This window comes from Canis lupus, chromosome X (genome assembly GCF_003254725.2).
Source record: "Canis lupus dingo isolate Sandy chromosome X, ASM325472v2, whole genome shotgun sequence".
NCBI classification, from domain to species: Eukaryota; Metazoa; Chordata; class Mammalia; order Carnivora; family Canidae; genus Canis; species Canis lupus.
The window spans coordinates 55,112,730-55,135,058 of NC_064281.1; the positions used below are offsets into that span (position 1 = coordinate 55,112,730).

At 37.1% G+C, this 22,329-nt stretch overlaps 1 protein-coding gene across 6 annotated transcripts in view; it reads right to left on the reverse strand.

Annotated features, from left to right (window-relative positions):
• Positions 1 to 22,329, reverse strand: part of TEX11 (testis expressed 11) — a 311,535-nt gene that overhangs the window by 254,045 nt on the left and 35,161 nt on the right. For all 6 annotated transcript variants that reach the window (XM_025466112.3, XM_025466113.3, XM_049107547.1 and 3 more), the window contains one exon: positions 13,703 to 13,783. In XM_025466112.3, the coding sequence (XP_025321897.1) occupies positions 13,703 to 13,783 (81 nt within the window). The remainder of the gene's footprint in view (positions 1 to 13,702; positions 13,784 to 22,329) is intronic.

The following is a 22,329-nucleotide window of genomic DNA, read 5'->3' on the forward strand; positions in this document are numbered from 1 at the left end:
TGGGGCTCTGTGCTCAGCTTGGAGTCTTCTTAAAACTCTCTCTTTCTCTCTCTCCTTTTGCCCCTCTCCCTGTGTATGTTTTCTTTCTCTCTAAAAATAAATTTAAAAAGGGGTACCTGGGTGGCTCAGTTGGTTAAGCATCTGCCTTCAGCTCGGATCATGATCCCAAAGTCCCTGGATGGAGTCCCACATAGGGCTCCCTGTTCAAAGGGGAGTCTGCTTCTCCCTCTCCTTCCTCCCTTCCCCCTGCTCCTGTTTTCTCTCTCTCTTTCATTCTCTTTCTCTGTTAAATAAAAAATCTTTTAAAAAAATTAATTTAAAAAATCTTTTTTAAAAAGGTGAACATAGAATTATCATATGACCCAGCAATTCCAGTCCTAGATATATACCCAGAAGAATTGAAAACAGGTACTTAAATACTTGTACTCAAATGTTTATAACAATATTATTTACAGTAGTCTGAAGGTAGAAATAACCCCCAAGGCCCATCAACCAATGAATGGATAAAGAAATTCTGGTATGTCAATATAGTGGAATGCTATTCAACCATAAAAATTTAATCCATATGGGGATCCCTGGGTGGCTTAGTGGTTTGGTGCCTGCTTTCCACCCAGGGCGTGGTCCTGGAGTCCCAGGATCGAGTCCCTCATTGGGCTCCCTGCATGGAGCCTGCTTCTCCTTCTGCTCGTGTCTCTGCCTCTGTGTGTGTGTGTGTGTGTGTGTGTATGTGTGTGTGTGTATCTCATGAATAAATAAATAAAATCTTTTTTAAAAAATTTAATCCATAAATATAGAAAAGTAGTTTGGGGCTGCCAGGATCTAGGGAGAGGAAACAATAGGGAGTGACTGCTTAATGGTTACAGAGTTTTACATTGGGATGATAAAAATGTTTTGACTTATTTCACTCAGCATAATACCCTCCAGTTCCATCCACGTTGAAGCAAATGGTGGGTGTTTGTCATTTCTAATGGCTGAGTAATATTCCATTGTATACATAAACCACATCTTCTTTATCCATTCATCTTTCGATGGAGGGTATTATGCTGAGTGAAATAAGTCAATCGGAGAAGGACAAACATATGTTCTCATTCAGTTGGGGAATATAAATAATAGTGAAAGGGAATAGAAGGAAAGAGAGAAGAAATGGGTAGGAAATATCAGAAAGGGAGACAGAACATAAAGACTCCTAACTCTGGGAAACGAACTAGGGGTGGTGGAAGGGGAGGAGAGTGGGGGTGGGGGTGACTGGGTGGCAGGCACTGAGGGGGGCACTTAACGGGATGAGCACTGGTTGTTATTCTATATGTTGGCAAATTGGACACCAATAAAAAATAAATTTATTATTAAAAAAATTTCGTAAATGTTTTGGAACTATATAGAAGCAATGGCTACATAATATTTTGAATATACTAAATGATCTTGTTCACTTTAAAATGGTTAATTTTATACCATGTGAATTTCACTTCAACAAAAAAGTTTTTTTAGAAGTTTAAAAAGTCACACATGTATGAATGTTTATAGCATCATTATTCATAATAGTTGATGCTATAACTCAAATGTCCATCAGCAGATGAATGGATAAACAAAATGTGGCATACGTATACCATGGAATATTGTAATAGGTCATTTCATAGAGACAGAAAACAGATTAATGGTTTCTAGCAACTGGGGAAGAAGGAGGAATGAGGATCAACTATTTAATGGTATGGGGTTTCCTTTAAGGATGACAAAAATGTTTTGGAACTAGACAGAGGTGATGGTTGCATAGCACTGTGAATATACTAAGTGCTGCTGAATTGTAAACTTTAAAATGGTTAATTTTGTTATATGAATTTTACTTCAATAAAAATAAGTATATTGGAGAAAAAAACTAAAAGACCCACCATGTTTCTTAATAGTAACATCAGAAGCTAGAAACCAATGAAATGGAAGCTTTAAAATTATTTTATTTTTAATCCATAATTCCACATCCAGTCAAACTATAAATTAAGTGTGATGGTAAAATAAAATATATTTACACATGCAAAGTCTTTAAATAAATTTATATCTCAGGGGCACCAGGGTGGCACAGTCCATTAAGCATCCGACTCCTGGTTTTGGTCCAGGTAATAAAATCAGGGTCCTGAGTTTGAGCCCTGCATCAGGCTCAGCACTCAGAATGGAGTCTACTTAAGATTCTCTCTCTCCCTCTCCCTCTGCCCCTCCCACTCATGCTCTCATGCATTCACACTAAAAAAAAAAAAGTAAATAAATAAATAAATAAATAAATAAATAATTTTATATCTCATGCAACTATTCTCAGGAAGATACTGTAGGATATGCCCCCACAAAAATGATGGAGTAAAACCACAAAAAGACACAGAAATCAAGAAATAGGGATCCAACCTAATAGAGAACTGAAGGGAATTCCCAAGTCAATAGAGGAAGAATATCTCAAACAATTCTGTAACATGCCTAGGCAGCAACCTATCCAGATTAGAGCAGATCAGAAACTATGAGACAGATTTACTTAAACAAATGAAAATGATAAAGTAACTAAAATATTTTAACATATTGAAAAGTTTACATAATTAGGGGAGAAACAATATTTGGGAAGAGATCATATTAAGCACATGTAATACTTACTGATGTGGAAAACCGGTCCAATTAACTCCAGGGAAAACAAAATGTGCAGGGAAGAAAAAGTTATTCATAGTACCTTATATGATTCAATTACAAACAACATTTACATAAACATAGCAGTATAACCATTGAATATTAATCTAACCAAAATTATGGCATAACTACATAAGGATGATAGAGTGAGAGTGGAAGTAGAGATATGAGTAGCAGGGGAGGGGAGGCTGACAAGGATTTAAATTCATGTTCTAAAGTGGAAAGTCAATAGATGATACCTGAATCTAAAAAAAACTAAGTAGTAAAAAAACATCAAGTAGTAGTAGTATAAGAACACTATTCAGAGATATGAATGTAAATACCAAAAGAACCAACTAAAATAACCGAAAGTAGTTCTGCAAGATTAAAAATTGGTGTGGGAGGTGGGGCATCTGGGTGGCTCAGTAGTTGAGCGTCTGCCTTCAGCTCAGACGTGATCCTGGAGTCTTGGGATTGAGTCCCGCATCAGATCAGTCTGCCTGCAGGAAGCCTGCTTCTCCCTGTGCCTATGTCTCTGCCTCTCTCTGTGTGTCTTTCATGAATAAATAGATAATCTTTTTAAAAAAATGGTGTGTGAGGGTGTGATGATTTTATTTTATTTTGGGGGGAGGGGACTGATGATTTTTTAACAAGAATTGTAGAACTATTTTTCTCATTAAACGATGATCATATATACAGTGATAAAAAATAAAAATTATACATATAAAGTTGTAATAAAAAGTAAACCATACATATTTAAAAATAACAATTATTGGGGCGCCTAAGTGGCATAGTCAGTTGAGCATCCAACTCTTGGTTTCACTCTGGTCATGGTCTCAGGGTTGTAGAATCGAGACCCGCCTGGAGCTCTGTGCTAAGCACAGATTCAGCTTCAGACTCTTTCTGCCTCTCCCCACTACCCCTGTTCTCTCTCTCTCTCCCTCTCTCTTTGTCTCTAAAATGAATAAATAAACTTAAAAAAAAAACAGTAACAGTAACAGCCAAAACTAAAAATAAATACTGATGTTTGTTAAAAGCATTAGTGTTCTAATGGATAAATAAAGAGCCTTACTACAATCAAGCTTTCCATATGCTGTAGGTATTTATTTAAAAAGTATAAAATTCAGTTAAAATTTAGTGGAACATGCCATTACAAAGATTCCAATGAGTCATTATTGAGTATGGAATGAAAGTTGATACTCTTAAGTGATTTATGCTCTCCCAGATACACAAAGCAGTGGGTGGAAAGGGTCAGAGAAAGCAATTATATCCCACCTAGCCTGTAATTGGCAGAAATCTGAATTTTACTTCCAGAGGCATAATGCAATTGTATGCCATGAGATTAGATTTTTATACAGAGAGATATGTACAAAATCTTATGTAAAATCATATGTTTCAAATATTTGGCTACAAAATGGTAACTTTAAAAAGGCAAAAGAGAATAAAATCATGGTAATAAAGTCTAGGCAGCCTACATTTCATTTAGAAACTTTGATCCTTAACAGAGCAGCAATGAAATATAAATGAATCTTGAACTAATTACTTCAAATGATTTTAGAGACCAACTGGCCACTTGCCTTGTGTAAATGAAAAGTTTTAGAATGATCTAAAAATTCTATACTAAAAATAAATTCTAGAGCAATCTGGAAATAGAAATAAAAGATAAAAGCAAGCTGAACACATGAATCAACTAATGGGAAAAAAATTCCAACTAAAGTCTCAAACTTTGAGGAGAAATAGGTAAAAGAATTAAGTAAGCAATTTGCTAAAAGAAATTTTTGCTATAAAAAATATACATATACACACACTCCCAGCTATTGCCCAGGGCTTCTCTAAATCAAGCACTAGGAATTTTTATACTGAAGGAACATTTGAGATTATGTTTTTATAGACTCATTTTACAGTTGTGGACACTGATTTTCAGAGCAGTAAATATCTCACCACTAGCCACACCAGGAAGTAGCTCCTTCTACAATGTTGTACATAGATCACAAGTCTTGTTTTGAGTAATTACAAGAGTCTCGAATACAAAAAGAGAGTCTCTATGTTCTACTTACCAAGGTAGGTAAGTATATGCAAAAGTTTTTTAAATAAATGCTCAAAGTGGAAGAATTTTCTAACTTTCACTAAATAAAGTTCAGTTAAACAAAATACCACTATGTCCTAATTATTCCCATCAATTGATTTTTCACTATGCACCTATAAAAGCTAGACATTAAACCAGTTATTTCTAACCATTTCTTTCTTTAATTTTACAACACCTCCATCAAGTTCCTGTAAGTGTTGTGTGGCATACGTTTACTTTAAAATAGAAGTTAAATGGGGAGCCTGGGTGGCTCAGTGAGTCAAGCATCTACCTTCAGCTGAGGTCATGATCCCAGGGTCCTGGAATCAAGCCCTTCATCAGGCTCCCTGCTCAGCAGGAAGCCTGCTTCTCCATCTCCCTCTGCCTGCCACTCCCCCTGTTTGTGCTCTCCCTCTCTCTCTGTTTCAAATAAATAAATAAAATTTATAGTTTAAAAAAAACAGACGTTAACTAAGTTTAACTTTCTTCAGAGTAGGTTTTTTTGGTTTTTGTTTTTTTAGAGCTTCATAAAATCCTCTTCCAAGGACTAGAGACATCCAGATGTCACGTCAGCTATTCCTGGTACCCAGTTTTTGTGTGCTTTCTCTTCTCTGTAAGAATAGCCACTTGAATTACAGGATTTTAGGAATTTATTTTTATAGTATTATAATTTTCCAGAGAGAAAAAACTCTGGAACTGAGTGGTTTCCCTGATAAGATTCCATGTGATCAGCTAGTATAAGAATGTGTTGTTCATCGCCCATGGGACAAGTATGGAGACTCAGAGCCTGAGGAGGGTAAGAAAGCATCTACATGGAGTAATAGCCAGGCATAGGGTGTTGGAGCAGGTTAAGGAGAGTGTGCATCCATGCAGGGAGGCACAGAAATGAAGAGCTACAGCATGAGCAGGTGGAGGAAGGCATCCTCACAGTGGAGAGGGTGGCAGAGAAGATGGGAAATTGGTTATATACAGGGGATACTAAATTAAATAAGCAAAATAAGGATAATAGAAGCTAGGTTACTCATTACTGGAGAAGAAAATTAGAAATATGGAAAGGGAAGACATTAGGATGAATACTTTGGCATTAGACTGAAATTGAACATATGGCTTTCAGTAGATTAAATACATGGTTAGATAAATAGCTATACAGAGATGTTACAGATAAATAATGGATGGAAATGTGAGTGTGTACATATAAATAACATATATATGTACTATATGTTGTATATAAATATATATGTATCTATATATACAAATGTGTGAATAAATAAAAACAAACACATACATTCTGTTCACTGAGAGGGTCTAACACCAGTGACATCCCAAAAGCAGTAAGCACACCTACTGCCCAGATCCTGCCTTCTAAATAACAGTTTCCACCAAAAGGAACCAAAACAACCGAGAGAAATAGCTAATTCCATGCCTTAAGTGAGGAGTACAGGATGAACTCGAACACTTTACATAGACAGAAAGGAAAGAAGTACTTACTCCAGGTGATGGCAATATGTCAAAAAAAGGCATAGAAGTCAATTTATAGGGGCCTTTAGTGGCAAAATCTGGGAAAAGGACATCAAAATAAATCGAGCTTAGTTCTAGATAAGATGGAATAAGTACATTCCATCGTTTCTCTCCCACTTAATGTAACTATAAAACCAACTGCATGAAACTATTTGAGGTCTCTGAAAAGAAAACAGTAGAAGGCAGACTGGGGAAGAATACCAGAATTCAAAGTAATACCAAGATGCTGGTGAGTTCATCACTCTTTTCCTCTGGTACATCATAGCCTAAATAAATGCAGCCAGAAACTAAGCATAAATTCTGTGGTACACACAGGGAAAGTATCCTAGTTCTGGTTTCAGTTAGACAGTGAAGAAATCCTGTTTTGGTTTTTATTTTCTCTTCCCTCCATTCTCCTGTATTATACTAAGTGAAATAAGTCAGATAGAGAAAGACAAAGGAGATCAATTATATGGTGAAGGATGATGTAACTAAACTTGTGCTGATCACTTCTTACTATATAAAAAGTGTAAAGTTGAATACCTGAAATTTATATAAATATATACATTAAAAATTTTTTAAATGTTAACATACAGTTAGTATATAACCCCAGCCTTTTCACTCCTAGAATACCTAGAAGAAATAAAAACACATGTCCACAAAAAGATTTATACATGAATGTTTAAAGCAATTTCATTTTATTAGATTTTTAAAAAGAGCTAAAAATTAGAAATAATCTAAATATCCATCTACAGGTGAATAGATAAACTAATTGTGATCTATCCATATAATGGAATTTAACTCTGCAATAAAAAACAAACTACTAGGGAGACAGTCTTTCACATACTAGCCCCCTCTCTTCCCAATATTGGCCTCACTGAAATAAATTCCTTTCTTGTTTCACCACCAAAACAAACAAAAACTACTGACATAAACAAGCACATGGATGAATCTCAAAATCATTATATGAAGTAAAAGGAGATAAATCATGATTCCATTTATATAAAAATTCAAAAAAATACAAACTAATCTATAAAGACAAAAACCAATCAGTGGCTGCCTGGGTAAAAAGGTGGGAGTGGGGAAGGAGGAACAGGAGATGAAAGAAAATTTGGGGGGGTTATGGAAAGGCTCATAATCTATATTGTGATGATGGTTTCATGTGCATATACATACGACAAAAGTCATCAAACTAGAAAATTTAAATGTATATGATTTACTGTATCTCAATAAAGCTGTTTTTAAAATGCCAATTTCGTGAAAGATAAAGACAGATTAAAGGATAGTAAAGAGATGAGACAACTAATTGCAAAGTATAATCCTGAACTGGATCCTGGACTGCTGTGGGGGGAGAACAAAATGCTATGAAGTAAACTATTTGGAGAATTAACAAATTAGACTATGGATTATAGATTAAAGTGCTTATGAATGTTAAATTTATTTAATTTGATCATTGTTTTGTGTTTATAAAGGAGAAAATATTCTATTATATTATATACACTGAGGTCATGTGGCTAGCTTAGTTGGTAGAGAAAGTGACTCTTGATCTCAGGGCCATGAGTTGGAGCCCCATGTTGAAGGTAGAGTCTACTTAAAAAAAAATAAATATACACTGAAGTATATTTATGATGATGTATATGATGTATGCAGTCTTCTCTCAAAAAAGAAAATAATGTGGTGCCTGGGTGGCTCAACCAGTTAAGCATCCACCTTCAGCTCAGGTCATGATCCCAGAGTCCTGGGATCGAGCCCTGCATCAGGCTCTCTGCTCAGTGGGGAGTCTGCTGCTCCTTCTACCTCTGCTTCTCTCCCTGCTTGTGCTGTCTCATGCTGTCTCTGTGTCAAATAAATAAATAGAAACTTTAAAATAAAAAAATTAAAAAACAAAATCCAGAGAAAATACTATTTTAAAAACTTTTTAAAGAAAATGATATATCAACAATTATAGAAAAAACATGAAAATTTAAATCGATCTAAAAAAAGTATTTCACAAATCCTACAACCTCTCACAATGAAATCACTCAGACTAGGAACAGAAAGGAGCTTCCTCATGATAACAGCTGTATATGGGGGTGCCTGAATGGCTCAGTGGGTTAAGCATCTGCCTTCAGCTCAGGTCATGATCTCAGGATTCTGGGGTTGAACCCCATGCCAGGGTCCCTGCTTAGTGGGGAATCTGCTTCTCCCTCTTTCTCTCTCTCCCCCCGCTGATGCTCTCTCTCTCTCTCAAATAAATAAATAAATAAATTATATATTTTTTAAAAGCTACATATGAAAAACCCACAGCTAATCTCATACTCAATGGTCAAAAACTAAAAGCTTTTCCTCTAAGATCAAGAATAAGGGATGCCTGAGTGGCTCAGTGGCTGACTATCTGCCTTCAGCTCAGGGCGTGATCCCAGGGTCCTGGGATTGAGTCCTGCATCAGGCTCCCCACAGGTAGCCTGCTTCTCCCTCTGCCCATGCCTCTGCCTCTCTCTCTCTCATATGAATAAATAAATAAAATTTAAAAATAATAATAATAAAAAGATCAATAATAATACAAGGTTGCCAGCTTTCATCATTCTTATTCAAAACATTAGACGTAACAGTTATAGCAATTACACAAGAATTGTGTAATTGAAGGCATCCAGATTATAAATGAAGTAGTAAAACTCTCTACTCCCATGTGACATGATCTTATATATAGAACATACTAAAGAATCTTCTTTTAAAAAGCCTTTTTATGGATAATAAGTGAATTCAGCAAATCTGAAGGTCACAAAACACACAAAAATCAGTTGTATTTCTATATACTAGAAATGAATATTCAATTAAGGAAATTAAAATAATTCCATTTACAATATCATCAAAAAGAATAAAATATTTAGGAGTAAATGTAACCAAAAAGGTATAGAATTGTAGACTGAAAACCACAAAACATAGCTGAAATAAATTAAAGAAGACTTAAATAAATGGAAAAACATCCCTATGTTCATGGATTGGTGTTAGAAGGTGGGGAGAGACTGTCCTCCAAATTGAGAAGGCACTTTGAGATTGAAAAATGAAATAGGCAACTCCATACAGTTTACAGTTTTATTTAGGGTGGGTAACTGACAGGATTGGGCAGATGATGATCAGGGCAGCTGCAGCTATTCTCCATAAAGTCTAGACCTTAGTCTACAGATTTTATTGAGCAAGGGGACACAAGGGTGTGCACTGTAGTGAGACCAAAGGGTCTGTATACACTTCAAAGAGTTTGCATGCACCTGAGAGCTCACATATTTTTAAGATTTTTATTTATTCATGAGAGACAGAGACAGAAACAGAGAAGAGAGAAAGAGAAAGAGAGGCAGAGACAGAGGCAGAGGAAGAAGCAGGCTCCATGCAGGGAGCCTGATGTGGGACTCGATCCCAGGTCTCCAGCATCATGCCCTGGGCCGAAGGCGGGCACTTAAACCGCTGAGCCACCCAGGGATTCCCAAGAACTAACATTTAACAGACGTCACAGCTGTATGTGTTCATCAAGATGGGAAAAAGACTATACTATCTCTAACACATTCATAAGAAGCCAGAACAAGCCTCCCCACATTCCAGCTTTGGTGGGTATTTCTAAGGTATTAATCTCCAAGGGGCCCAAAAACATGTAGCCCCAAGAGAGGTCACTGAATGGACATGAACAAGACTAAGGGACAAAGATGGAGTCAGTATTGTCAGCACACCTACAACTGGAAAACTTAGTATCACAAGATGATGATGCTATCCAAATAGATAGATTCAGTGTAATCTCTATCAAAATCCCAATGACCGTTTTTGAAGAAATGGAAAAATCTATCCTAAAATTCACATTAAATCTCAAGGGACCCAGGAGACCCAAAATAATCTTGAAATAGAAGAACAAAGTTGGAGGTCTCACACTTCCCTAACTTCAAATGTACAGCAGAACAAAACTACAATAATCAGAATAGTGGGGTACTGGCATATGAATAGACATATAGACCGACAGAACAAAACTGAGTGCACAGAAATAAAGTTTGAAATATATGGTCAATTGGTTTTTGACAAGGATGGATGACCATATGGGGAAAGAATAATCTCTTCAAATGGTATTAGAATAACTGGATAGCCACATGCAAAATAATGAACTTGGACCTTTACCTCACACCACACAGAAAAATTAACTCAAAATCGATCAAAATCCTGAATTTAAGAGCCAAAGCTGTAAAACTCTCAAAGGAACACAAAAATCTTCATGACCCTGGATTTGGCAAGTTTCCTAAATGACACCAAAAGCATAGGCAACAAAAGAAAAACAACAGATAAACTGGACTTAATCAAAATTAAAAACTTGGGATGCCTGGGTGGTTCAGTGGTTAAGCACCTGCCTTCAGCCTGGGGTGTGATCCTGGAGTCCCAGGATCAAGTCCCACATCAGGCTCCCTGCATGGAGCCTGCTTCTCTCTCTGCTGGGCCTCTGTCTGTCTGTCTCTCTCTCTCTCTCTCTCTCTCTCTGTGTGTGTGTGTTTCTCTCATGAATAAATAAATAAAATCTTTAAAAAAAATTAAAAATTTTGTGCATCAAAGGACACTATGAAGAGAGTAGAAATACAACCCTCAGAATGGGCAAAAATACTTGCAAATCATGTAAGACTTTAATATCCAACAACCAAAAGACAAACAACCAAATTTAAAAACAGGCAAAGGATGGGGCACCTGATTGGCTTAGTCAGTTAAGTGTCTGCCTTTGGCTCAGGTCATGATCCCAGTGGCCTGGGACTGAGCCTTGCACAGGGCTCCCTGTTCAGCAGGGCATCTGCTTCTCCCTCTCCCTCTCCCCCTGCTCATGTTCCTTCTCTCTCTCTCTCAAATGAATAAATAAAATCTTAAAAAAAAAGTTTTTAAATAAAAATAGGCAAAAAAAATAGGCAGAGGAAAAAATAGGCAATGGACTTTAATAGACATTTCTCTAAAGAAGATATACAAATGCCCAATAAGCACATGGAAAGATGTTTAAAATAATTAGTTATCAAGTAAATGCAAATAAAAGGCATAATGAGAAACCACTGCATACCTACTAGGATGGTTATAATAATTTTTAAATTTCCCGGAAAATAAATATTGGTGAGGATATAGAAAAATTGGAACCTTCATACATTGCTGGCGGGAATGTAAAATGGTGCAGCTGCTGCAGAAAATAGTTTGCTGCTTCTGCAGAGTTAAACACAGAATTACCATATGACCCAACAATTCCAGTCCGAGATATTTTTCCAAGAGAATTAAAAACAAGGGCTTAAGGGGCACCCGAGTGGCTCAGTTGGTTTAGTATCTGATTCTTGATTTTGGCTCAGGTCATGATTTCAGGATCATGAGATCAAGCTCCATATTGGGCTCAGTGCTCAGGAGTCTGCTTCTCTCCCTTTCCCTCTGTCCCTCCCCACACTCATTCTGCCTCTCTAAAATAAATAAATTAACCTTAAAAAAATCCCAAGAGTTCACAAAAATAATAAAAACAAGGATTCAAACAGACATTTATACATCAATGTTCACAGAAGCAACATTTGCAATAGCCAAAAGGTGGAAACAACCCAAGTATCCATCAATTAATGAATGGATACATAAAATGTGGCATGTACATACAATGAACTAATGACTATAACATGGTGAATCTTATAACATGGGTGAATCTTAAAAAAAATTAATGCTAAATTAAGTAGGCCAGACATAAAAGAAATATTATATGATTCCACTTATATGGAATATCTAGAACATGAAAGTCCATAGATAGAAAGTAGATTAGAGGACATCAGAGACTGTGGAGAAGAGGTAATAGGGAGTGATAATGTGATGAGTACAGAGTTTCTACTTGGAATGATGAAAAATTTCGAAAACTGATAGTGGTGGTGGTTGTATAACACTGTGAATGTACTTAATGCCAATGAATTACATGCTTAAAAAGGGTTAAAATTGCACATCTTATGTTATATATATTTTTCCACAATAAAAAAGGTTTTATAGTAGAATGTCAAGGGGCACTTGGGTGGCTCAGTTGGTTAAGTGTCTACCTTCGGCTCAAGTCATGACCCCAGAGTCCTGGGATTGAGCCCTGCATCGGGCTTCCTTGCTCAGTGGGGAGCCTGCTTCTCCCTCTCCCTCTGCCTGCCACATCCCGTGCTTGTGCCCTCTCTCTGTGTGTGTCAAATAAATAAATAAAATATTTTTTTAATTATAGTAGAATGTCAACTAATATATATAGAAAAAAAGATGGAATTAGCAAAATAGCCAGTTGTCAACCATCACAATACTAATTTAGGTAAGAAATAACAATGGATGGTGAAAGTAGGATGAGAAATTGGACTTCATATAATTTCAAAGTATCAACCCACAAAACATTTATGAATAACACAAGGAAAAATTACATACATTTATAGTAAAGAAACCTTAAAATACCATTTAAATCAAGAGATCAAAACTAGCACCACCAATAATAGAATAAATCAATACTGTCTGCCACCCAATAGGAAGCCATGAGGAGAATATAAAACCACTTCTGTGATTTTCTGGGCCCAGGTTCATGACTTGTTCTAATCATGAGGAAGCTCTGAACAAACTCAAATAAAGGGTGGGGGAATTAGGGAGATGTTAAGAGTAGAAACTTGCAACTAGTAGATAAATAAGTTCTGGAGATCTAATGCACAACACAGTAATCATAGTAAACAACACTGTATTATAAATTTCAAAATTACTAGGAGACTAGACCTTAACTGTTCTCAATACAAAATGATTTTATGACATAATAAAGGTGTTAGCTAACATTATATAGTAATCATATTGCAGTATATAAGTGTATAAAACCAACATGCTATATACTTCAAACTTACACAATATACCAATTTTATCTCAATAAAAATTTTAATTAAAAAACTAAGTCACATTCTACAAAATGAGTTGTCAGTAATCTTCAAAACTGCCAAAGTCATGAAAGTCAAGCAAAAGTGAGGAATTGTTCCAGTTTGAAGGAGACTAGGTACAATCCCAGATTGATTCCATTTTGTATACACGATGGTTTGGAGAAACTTGAATGAGGTCTCTGTGCAAAGGGTAAAAGGAGTCTTTCTTTGTATTACTGTAATATTTTTATAAATATGAAATTGCTTTAAAATTTTTTAACTTCTTGGGGCACCTGGGTGGCTCAGTGGTTGAGCCTCTGCCTTTGGCTCAGGTCGTGATCCTAGGGTCCTGGGATTGAGTCCCGCATCAGGCTTCCCATGGGGAGACTGCTTCTCCCTCTGCTTATGTGTCTGTCTCTCTCTGTGTCTCTCATGAATAAATACATAAAATCTTTAAAAAAATAAATAAATACCCTTTCCAGTAGAGAACAAAGAAAATATTTCAAAGATCAGCTAAATGGGCAGAACTGACCTCAGATATAATCTCTAAAGTGCTGCATGAAGTAGGAATGATTCTATCTAGAACTTCATATAGCATATTTCTAAACTCTTGGAGAATAAATGCAGAGACTTCACTCACCATTTTGGGGAACCTCATCAACATATCCTTACAGCGCAACGTACATGTATATGCTCTATGAAAATCCCCTTGAGCAACTGCCTGAGAAAATGAAAAAAATATATATCAATTGGTTAAAATGAAATAATAAGATTTATCTATAAGTCAATTTTAACATATTTTTAACTTGTGTTAAACAGTCTTGTTTTCTAAACTTTTTAGCAACACTGGTTGGCTAAACATAATGGCCAGCTCAAAATACAAAAAGTAAGAATTATCTTGGGTAACACAAGAGTTGATAGTGTTGGGAGTCATTTACTTTTTTCTGGAAATGGCAAAATTGGTGTACAATCTTGTGTTATTATATTATAATATAATGCCATGTCTAACAGATGCTTCCCCAGCTTGAATAGCTCTTGTATTTATCTCCACATTAGTATTTATCTCCACATTAGAAGGATGTTAAATGGGAGTCTTTTGTCCTAAAACAGGCTCACAGTAACTTCATAGTCTGAACTGCTGTGAATATCTGCTATTTAAGGCAGCTAAGTGCAATCCTATCTTGGAGTCAGAAGAGCTACTCTGATGTTTCTTATATATAACCTTGAACCTTACGCTCTCATAGTTTCAGTTTCCTCATCCATAAAATGAGGACAATGTACTAGATTATCTCTAAGATTCCTGTCATCTCTATTGTTCTGATTGAACACCCTCAAATGAATGAAAACATCATTCACACGTTACTTAGGCACTTATAGAAGAAGCTTGTTTCAGTCGTTTAAAAATTTAGCTGACAAGGCATATTAAAAAAAAAACATAGACATATATAAGAAAATAATTTTATGAAGTACTTCATAGGGGGAAAATCCCTATATTTGCTGTGTTCTTTTTTCTTTCTTATGTGGAATCAAGTATTCTTATGCTTTGGGTAAGAAAACAATTGAGCAGAGAGAATAAAAGACTAAGAATGTAAAAAGACAGCTTCTCTTTAGTTTTTTCTTCTATCTACCTGCAGAATATTAAGCCTGACATCTTGCTGAGTAGATACCCTCATCTAAGGCTTTAATGCTAGATTGTGTAAAAGAGAAAAATAAATTATAAACATTAGAGCATTAATAAGCCAAATCTCAAATATCTAGAGTTTACAAAATAATATTCACATCTATGCAAATAGATGATTGATGAATACTTGCTGATTCATTTCTCAAGGTGGAGGAAATCTTATCATAAAAGAGAAATGCTGAGGGACGCCTGGGTGGCTCAGTCCATTAAGCAACTGCTTAAGCCCCGTGTTGGGCTCCCTGCTCAGCAGAAAGTCTGCTTCTCCTCTCCTTCTGCTTCTCCCTCTCCCTCTGCTCCTCCCCGCTGCTCACACTCTCTCTTTCTCTCAAATAAAGAAGTAAATAGAAATATTTTTAAAAAGTCTTTTTTAAAAAAGAGAAATGCTGTGTGACAAACCCCATATCAGATATGCTTTCTGTCCTTATATAAAGCAATATAATGCTGCAAAAAAAATCTATAAAGTATCCATCACTAATCAGATGTTACCTTAGTGGAAACGAAATCTCTAATAATTCAAGCTAGTTTTGAAAATGTATTCATTTTATTGGGCCACAAATCAATATTTCAAACCCAAAATATAGAGAATTCAGATACAAGAAGTCTTAAAGAAGAGGCAGCATGATGTAATGCTCTAGCAACCTCTGGCGAGCATCAGACTCACCAGTGGAGCTCTTCAAAGATCACATACCCTGGTCCCATCACTTGTAAATTGATTCATTACATCTGGGATGATGCCCAGCATATACTGATGTAGTAAAAAGAATACGGGCTTTGGATCCCCAGTTTCTCCTCTTCTTTTTTTTAAATCAAAATACAGCTGACATACAATGTTATATTAGTTTCAGGTATACCACAGTTATTTGACAATTCTACTTTGCTCAGTGAAGTTAGGCAAGTCACAGCCTCTATGAGTCTCAATTTCCTTAACTGTAAAGAAAGGATAAGTAATATCTACTACATAGGATTGAACTTATGAGAATCAAATGAGATCACAGATGTGAAAGAATTTTGTAAACTTTAAGACAGTATACAAAAGGGATGCCTGGTGGATCACTTGGTTAAGTGTCTGACTCTTGATTTTGGCTCAGGTCATGATCTCAGGGTCATGAGATGGAGCCCTGCATTGGAGCCTGCTTAAGATTCTCTTCCCACTCCCCCTGCTCTTCCCCCACTTCCTCTCTTTCTTAAAAAAGACAGTATATGAAAAATGTGAATAATTTTAGCAGTCAAAGCTACCATTAGTTAGTGCCAAGAATTGTAATAAAAGAGGTTATTTGCTGTTATGTGGTACTCACTGTTGAAGAGAGGAAGCCTCTTTGAAATCATATCCTAGCAGATCTATAAAGTATTTTATGGACCAAGGAACTTAGGTTTGCCCTTCGTTAGAAGAAAAACTACAAGGTTGAATCTGAACTGCTAAACATCAGTGGGTAATTACTTTTATGCAAGAAATTAAATACTAGACTGACCATCACCTAATATACTACTAAGTGATAATAACAAAATAATCAAACAACAGTAAATTATGCTGAATGGATCCATTAAAAATTTATGCTAACTTCAAGTAAACCTTCACTTCAGCTCAACAATCAAAAATGTTACAACTCCTAGCATCATGTCAAGTACGTAGTGGATACTCAGTAAAAATTAATTTTTCTGGGGCACCTGGGTGGCTCAGTTGGGAAAGCATCTACCTTCAGCTCAGGTCATGATCCCAGGGTCCTCGGATCAAGCCCCATGTCAGGCTCCCTGCTCAGGGAGCCTGCTTCTCCCTCTCCTCCCTGCTCATACTCTTTCTCACTATCTCTGTTGCTATCTCTCTCTTGCAAATAAATAAAATCTTTTTTAAAAATTATTATTATAAAAAATTATATTTTCTTTGTTGATTTCCTAAGGAGATTTCCCACTCAGATATTCAAGCCTTTTTTTCACATTCTTCAAAAGTACTCCCATAATATGCTATATCCTCCTACTGCAACCCTCCCAAAAATTACTTTCACCTTCCACCTTAACCAAAATTCATATGCTCCCTTATCCAACATCTAATTCTCCTCTTCAATTTAAAATACCCGTCTTGGGGGATCCCTGGGTGGCTCAGAGGTTTAGCGCCTGCTTTTAGCCCAGAGCGTGATCCTGGAATCCCGGGATGGAGTCCCACATCAGGCTCCCTGCATGGAGCCTGCTTCTCCCTCTGCCTGTGCCTCTGCCTCTCTTTCTCTCTGTGTCTCTCATGAATAAATAAAATCTTTAAAATAATAATAATAAAATACCCATCTTATGCCCCTTTCCTTTTTTTTAAAAAAAGATTTTATCCATTCATGAGAGACAGAGACAGAGAGAGGAGCAGGCTCCATGCCGGGAGCCCGATATGGGACTTGATTCCAGGACTCCAGGATCACGCTCCGGGCCAAAGGCAGGCACTAAACCGCTGAGCCACCCAGGGATCCCCTTTATGCCCCTTTCCTTACCAAAAAGTTCACAGTCTGAATTGTCACAGCATAGTTAATTGCTCATATTGTATTTCACTGTGGAACTTCATTCATAGGTCTTTTAAAGCAATTACCTTATAATGCACCTGTTTACACATGTGTATCTACCACAGAATTTACCTTAGGCTCCTATAAGAGATACTACACACTAATGTTATAGATCTTTTTATCTCTATTGCAGAGCATTGACTTATATACATATTGACATATATATGTATATATACATACAAACAGCAGGCACTAGATAAATGCTTGTTTATCCCTCTCTATATATATATTGATCAGATTCATTTCCATCTCTTGATATATGACCCATAACTTAATCCCCTTCCTCATTAACCAACTCCTCCAATCTTCTTCTCCGTGGCTTTTTATATTCAACCTATAATATGTTTATTATATACTCTATTTTGAACATAACCTTCCCTTGACCATCCTTCTCTGAGTAGCTACAACTCAATTTTTCTTCTGTCAAATATTCTGACACAATATGCAGTACAAATGGTTCTCAAATTTCAGCACGAAACAGAATTATAAGAAAGCCTTGCTAAAATGCATTTTGTTGAGCTCTACCTCCAGAATTCATGATTCTTCAGGCCTAGAGTGGAATCCAATAATTTGCATTTCTAACAGGTTCCCAGGTGATTTTTTAAAATAACCGTTTATTTTTTTAAGATGTACTTATTTGAGAGAGTGCATGCACATGTGCAAGACTAGGGATAAGGGGCAGAGGGAGAGAATCTTTAAGCAGACTCCTACCTGAGTGTGGAGCCCAACACAAGGCTTGATGCCATGATTCATGAGATCACAACCTATGTTGAAACCAAGAGTCAGATGCTTAACTAGCTGATCCACCCAGACATTCACCCAAGATTATATTGATGCTGCCAGTCACAGCTCCAGACTAATCTTATACCAATACTCCTTATTTTGTTTTTGGTCTCAGGAGGCCTATAACTCTTAAAAACTACTGAGGACTCAAAGATATTTTTATCTAGGTTATAGCCAGTTGTAATTTCTAATAAAGTTCAATAAGAAGCTATAAAGTTCATTTTGACAACTTTTGCCAGTGTTTTCATTGCTTTCAGTTGAATTTAAATCTGAGATGTAAAGGGCACCTGGGTGATTCAGTCAGTTAAGCTTCTGCCTTCAGCTTGGGTCATGATCCCAGGGTACTGGGATTGAGTCCCACATCAGGCTCCCTGCTGATGTGGGACTGAGCAGGGAGCCTGCTTCTCCCTCTACCCCTCCCCCATGCTCATGCTCACTTGTACTCTCTCTCTCAAATAAATTTTTTAAATATTTATTATGCTAAGCAAAATAAGTCAGCCAGAGAAGGACAAATACCATATGATTTCACTCATATGTAGAATCTAAGAAACAAAACAGATGAACATAAGGGAATGGAAAAAAAAGAGAGGGAAGCTGAGAATTGATCAGCTTCCCTCTCTGGAGGGAAGGTGGGGGGATAGGCTAAATGGGTGATGGGCATTAAGGAGGACACTTGTTGTGATGAGCACTGACAATTATATATAAGTGATGAATCACTAAATTCTACACCTGAAACCAATTTAACAATATATGATAACTAACTAGACTTTAAATAAGGGAGGAGTAGGGAACCTTAGTTTTATCTGGTCCCTGGAATTCAGCTAGATAGCTATCAAATCATTCTGAACACCAGTGAACTCAACCAGAGATGTAAGAAAAGAATTGCAGCAATTCTACAAATTAAAAAGTGACCACTCTCTATAAGGTAGGAGGTGCGGAGAAGTGAATTTGAGGTGATGATATATCAGAAGATAAACCTTGGGATGAGGGAGCCTCCATAAGCCGGCTACCAGAAAGTGATACAGCAGCAGAGAACTAAATCAGAACTTTTAGAAGTCTGCTCCATTGATATCCCTGGCTGATATGTGCTCAGGTGGTGAAGAAGGGCAGAATCCTAGGTGGGACACTGTGGTCTCGGGATGCCCGGGGTTACAAAAACAACAGGGGTGCCTGAACGCAGCAGAGTTCCCAGGCATCAGAGCAGGGAAGCCAGCCGGCTTCAATCAGTGAACCCAAGAGTGGACTTTCAGCTCCATGTTGCCAGAAACCATGAACCATGGCATGGTCAGGGGACTGCTCTCCAAGCAGAGTTCCAGCAAGCAGCAGAACCATAGCAAGGCCCCCTCTTTCTTCCCCCAAGGAAGAACAGTGAGGTGCACACCACAGGAGTCTCCCAAAATGGGGTCACACGCCTGAGATAAAAACTCTTAGTCACAAGCTGGGGAAACACAGAGTGTGGATAGAAACCAGGGAGACAAGAGTGACTGACTGTTTTTCCCTAAGGGTGCACTGAAGAGTGGGAGGCACAATCTTTCAGCTCCAGGGCTGGAGATTGGGAGGCTGCCATTTTCGTTCTCATCATCTAAAGCAGTGTGGAAAGCCTTCAGAGAATAAATTCCACATAGAGCAATCCAGAGCTGCTTATACTCTGCCGGCAATGGCATGCAATTCCACCTGGGGCAAAAACACTGAAGAATCAGCACGACAGGCCCCTCCTCCAGAAGATCAGCAAGAATATCCAGTTAAGACCAAGATTACCCATCATAGAGAACTGCAAAACTTCAGCACTAGGGGAAATGGTATATAGAATTTGTGGTTTCTTTCTTATGATTCTTTAGTCTTTCCATTTTATTTTAATTTTTCCTTTTCAACCAATTTCTTATTTTATCAACTCTTTTTTAAAGTCTTCTTTCATTTTCATTTTTACAGTTACATTCTAACCTTTCATCGCATTTAACTTTACAATTTTGGAATCTAGTTTTCTAATAAGCAGACCAAAATATACCCAGGATCTAGTATGTTGCTCTGTTCTGTTCACCTGTCTGATTATACTCTCTTTTTTGAATTTTCCTTCAGTTTTGCATCTCTTCTATGTTTAGTGTATATGTCTCTAGAGCCACTGTTGCTATTTTAATATTTTGCTCTCTTGTTCATCTATTCTCTTCTGGACAGAATGAAAAGATGGAAAAACTCCCCTCAAAAAAGTGAACAAGAGGCAGTACTGACTGCCAGGGACCTAATCAGTATGGATATAAGTTAAATTGTCAGAACTAGAGTTCAGAATAATGATTATAAAGATACTAGCTGGGCAAGAAAAAAAGCACAGAAGACAACAGAGAATCCCTTTCTGCAGAAATAAAAGAACTAAAATCCAATCAAGGGATCCCTGGGTGGCGCAGCGGTTTGGCGCCTGCCTTTGGCCCAGGGCGCGATCCTGGAGACCCGGGATCGAATCCCACGTCGGGCTCCCGGTGCATGGAGCCTGCTTCTCCCTCTGCCTGTGTCTCTGCCTCTCTCTCTCTCTCTCTCTCTCTCTCTATGTGACTATCATAAATAAATAAAATTTAAAAAAAAAATAAAAAAAAAAATAAAATCCAATCAATTCAAAATCAAAAAGACAATTAATCAGATGTAATAAAAAATGGAGGTTCTAACTGCTAGGATAAATGAGACAGAAGAGAGAATTAGTGATATAGAAGATAAAATCATGTAGAAAAAAGAAGCTGAGAAAAAGTGAGATAAAGAACGACTGGATCATGAGGGGAGACTCTGAGAGATAAGTGATACCATAAAGTGAAACAATATTAGAATAATTGGGATCCCAGAAGAAGAAATGGAGGCAGGGTGTAGAAGGTATATTTGAGCAAATTATAGCTGAGAAATTTCCTAATCTGGGTAATCAAACAGGCATTTAAATCCAGGAGGCATGGAGGTCCCCCCCTCAAAATCAATAAAAATAGGTCAACAACTCAACATAGAATAGTGAAGCTTGCAAATATCAGAGAAAAAGAGAAAATCTTGAAAGCAGCTTGGAATATTAAGTCCTCAACCTACAAGGGTAGAAACATTAGACTGGCAGCAGACCTATCAGTACCTGGCAGGAAAGCAAGGACTGGCATGATATATATAGATATATAGATACACACACACACACACACACACACACACACACACACACATTCAGAATGCGAGAAAAATATGCAGCCAAGAATACTTTATCCAGCAAGGCTGTCATTCAAAATAGAAGAAGAGATAAAGAGCTTCTAGGACAGACAGAAACTAAAAGAATTTGTGACCACCAAACCAGCCCTGAAAGAAATGTTAAAGGGGATCCTTTAAGTGAAGAGAGCCCAAAGTAACAGACCAGAAAAAAACAGAGACAATATACAGAAATAGTGACTTTACAGGTAATACAATGACACTAAATTCCTATCTTTCAATAGTTACTCTAATTGTAAATGGGCTAAATGCCCTGATCAAATGACACAGGGTATCAGATTGGATAAACAGCAAGACCTATTGATAAGGTGTCTGCAAGAGACTCATTTTAGAATCAAAGACACCTCCAGATTGAAAGTGAGGGGGCAGAAAACAATTTATCATGCTAATGGACAGCAAAAGAAGGCTGGGGTGGCAATCCTTATATCAGACAAGTTAGATTTTTTTAAAGATTGCATTTATTTATTCATGACAGAGAGAGAAAAAGGCAGAGACACAGGCAGAGGGAGAGGGAGAGGGAGAAAAGCAGGCTCTATGCAAGGAGCCTGACATGGGACTCAATCCCGGGTCTTCAGGATCACACCCCGGGCCAAAGGCAGCACCAAACCACTGGGCAACCAGGGCTGCCCAAAATCAGACAAATTAGATTTTAAACCAAAGACTATAATAAGAGATAAGGAAGGACACTACATCATAATTAGAGGGTCTATCCAACAAGAAGATCTAATAATTGTAAATATTTATGCCCCTAACATGGGAGTGTCCAATTATATAAACCAATAAATTAACCAAGATACACAATGTTAACAATATAATAATGGAAGAGGACTTTAACACCACACTCACTGCAATGGACAGATTATCTAAGCAGACCAACAAGGAAACAAGGGCTTTGAATGACACACTGGACCAGACCAAATGGACTTCACAGACATATTCAGAGCACTCCATCCGAAAGCAACACAATACACATTCTTCTCGAGAGCACATGGAACATTCTCCAGAATACATCACCTATTAGGTCACAAATCAGGTCTCAACCAGTAC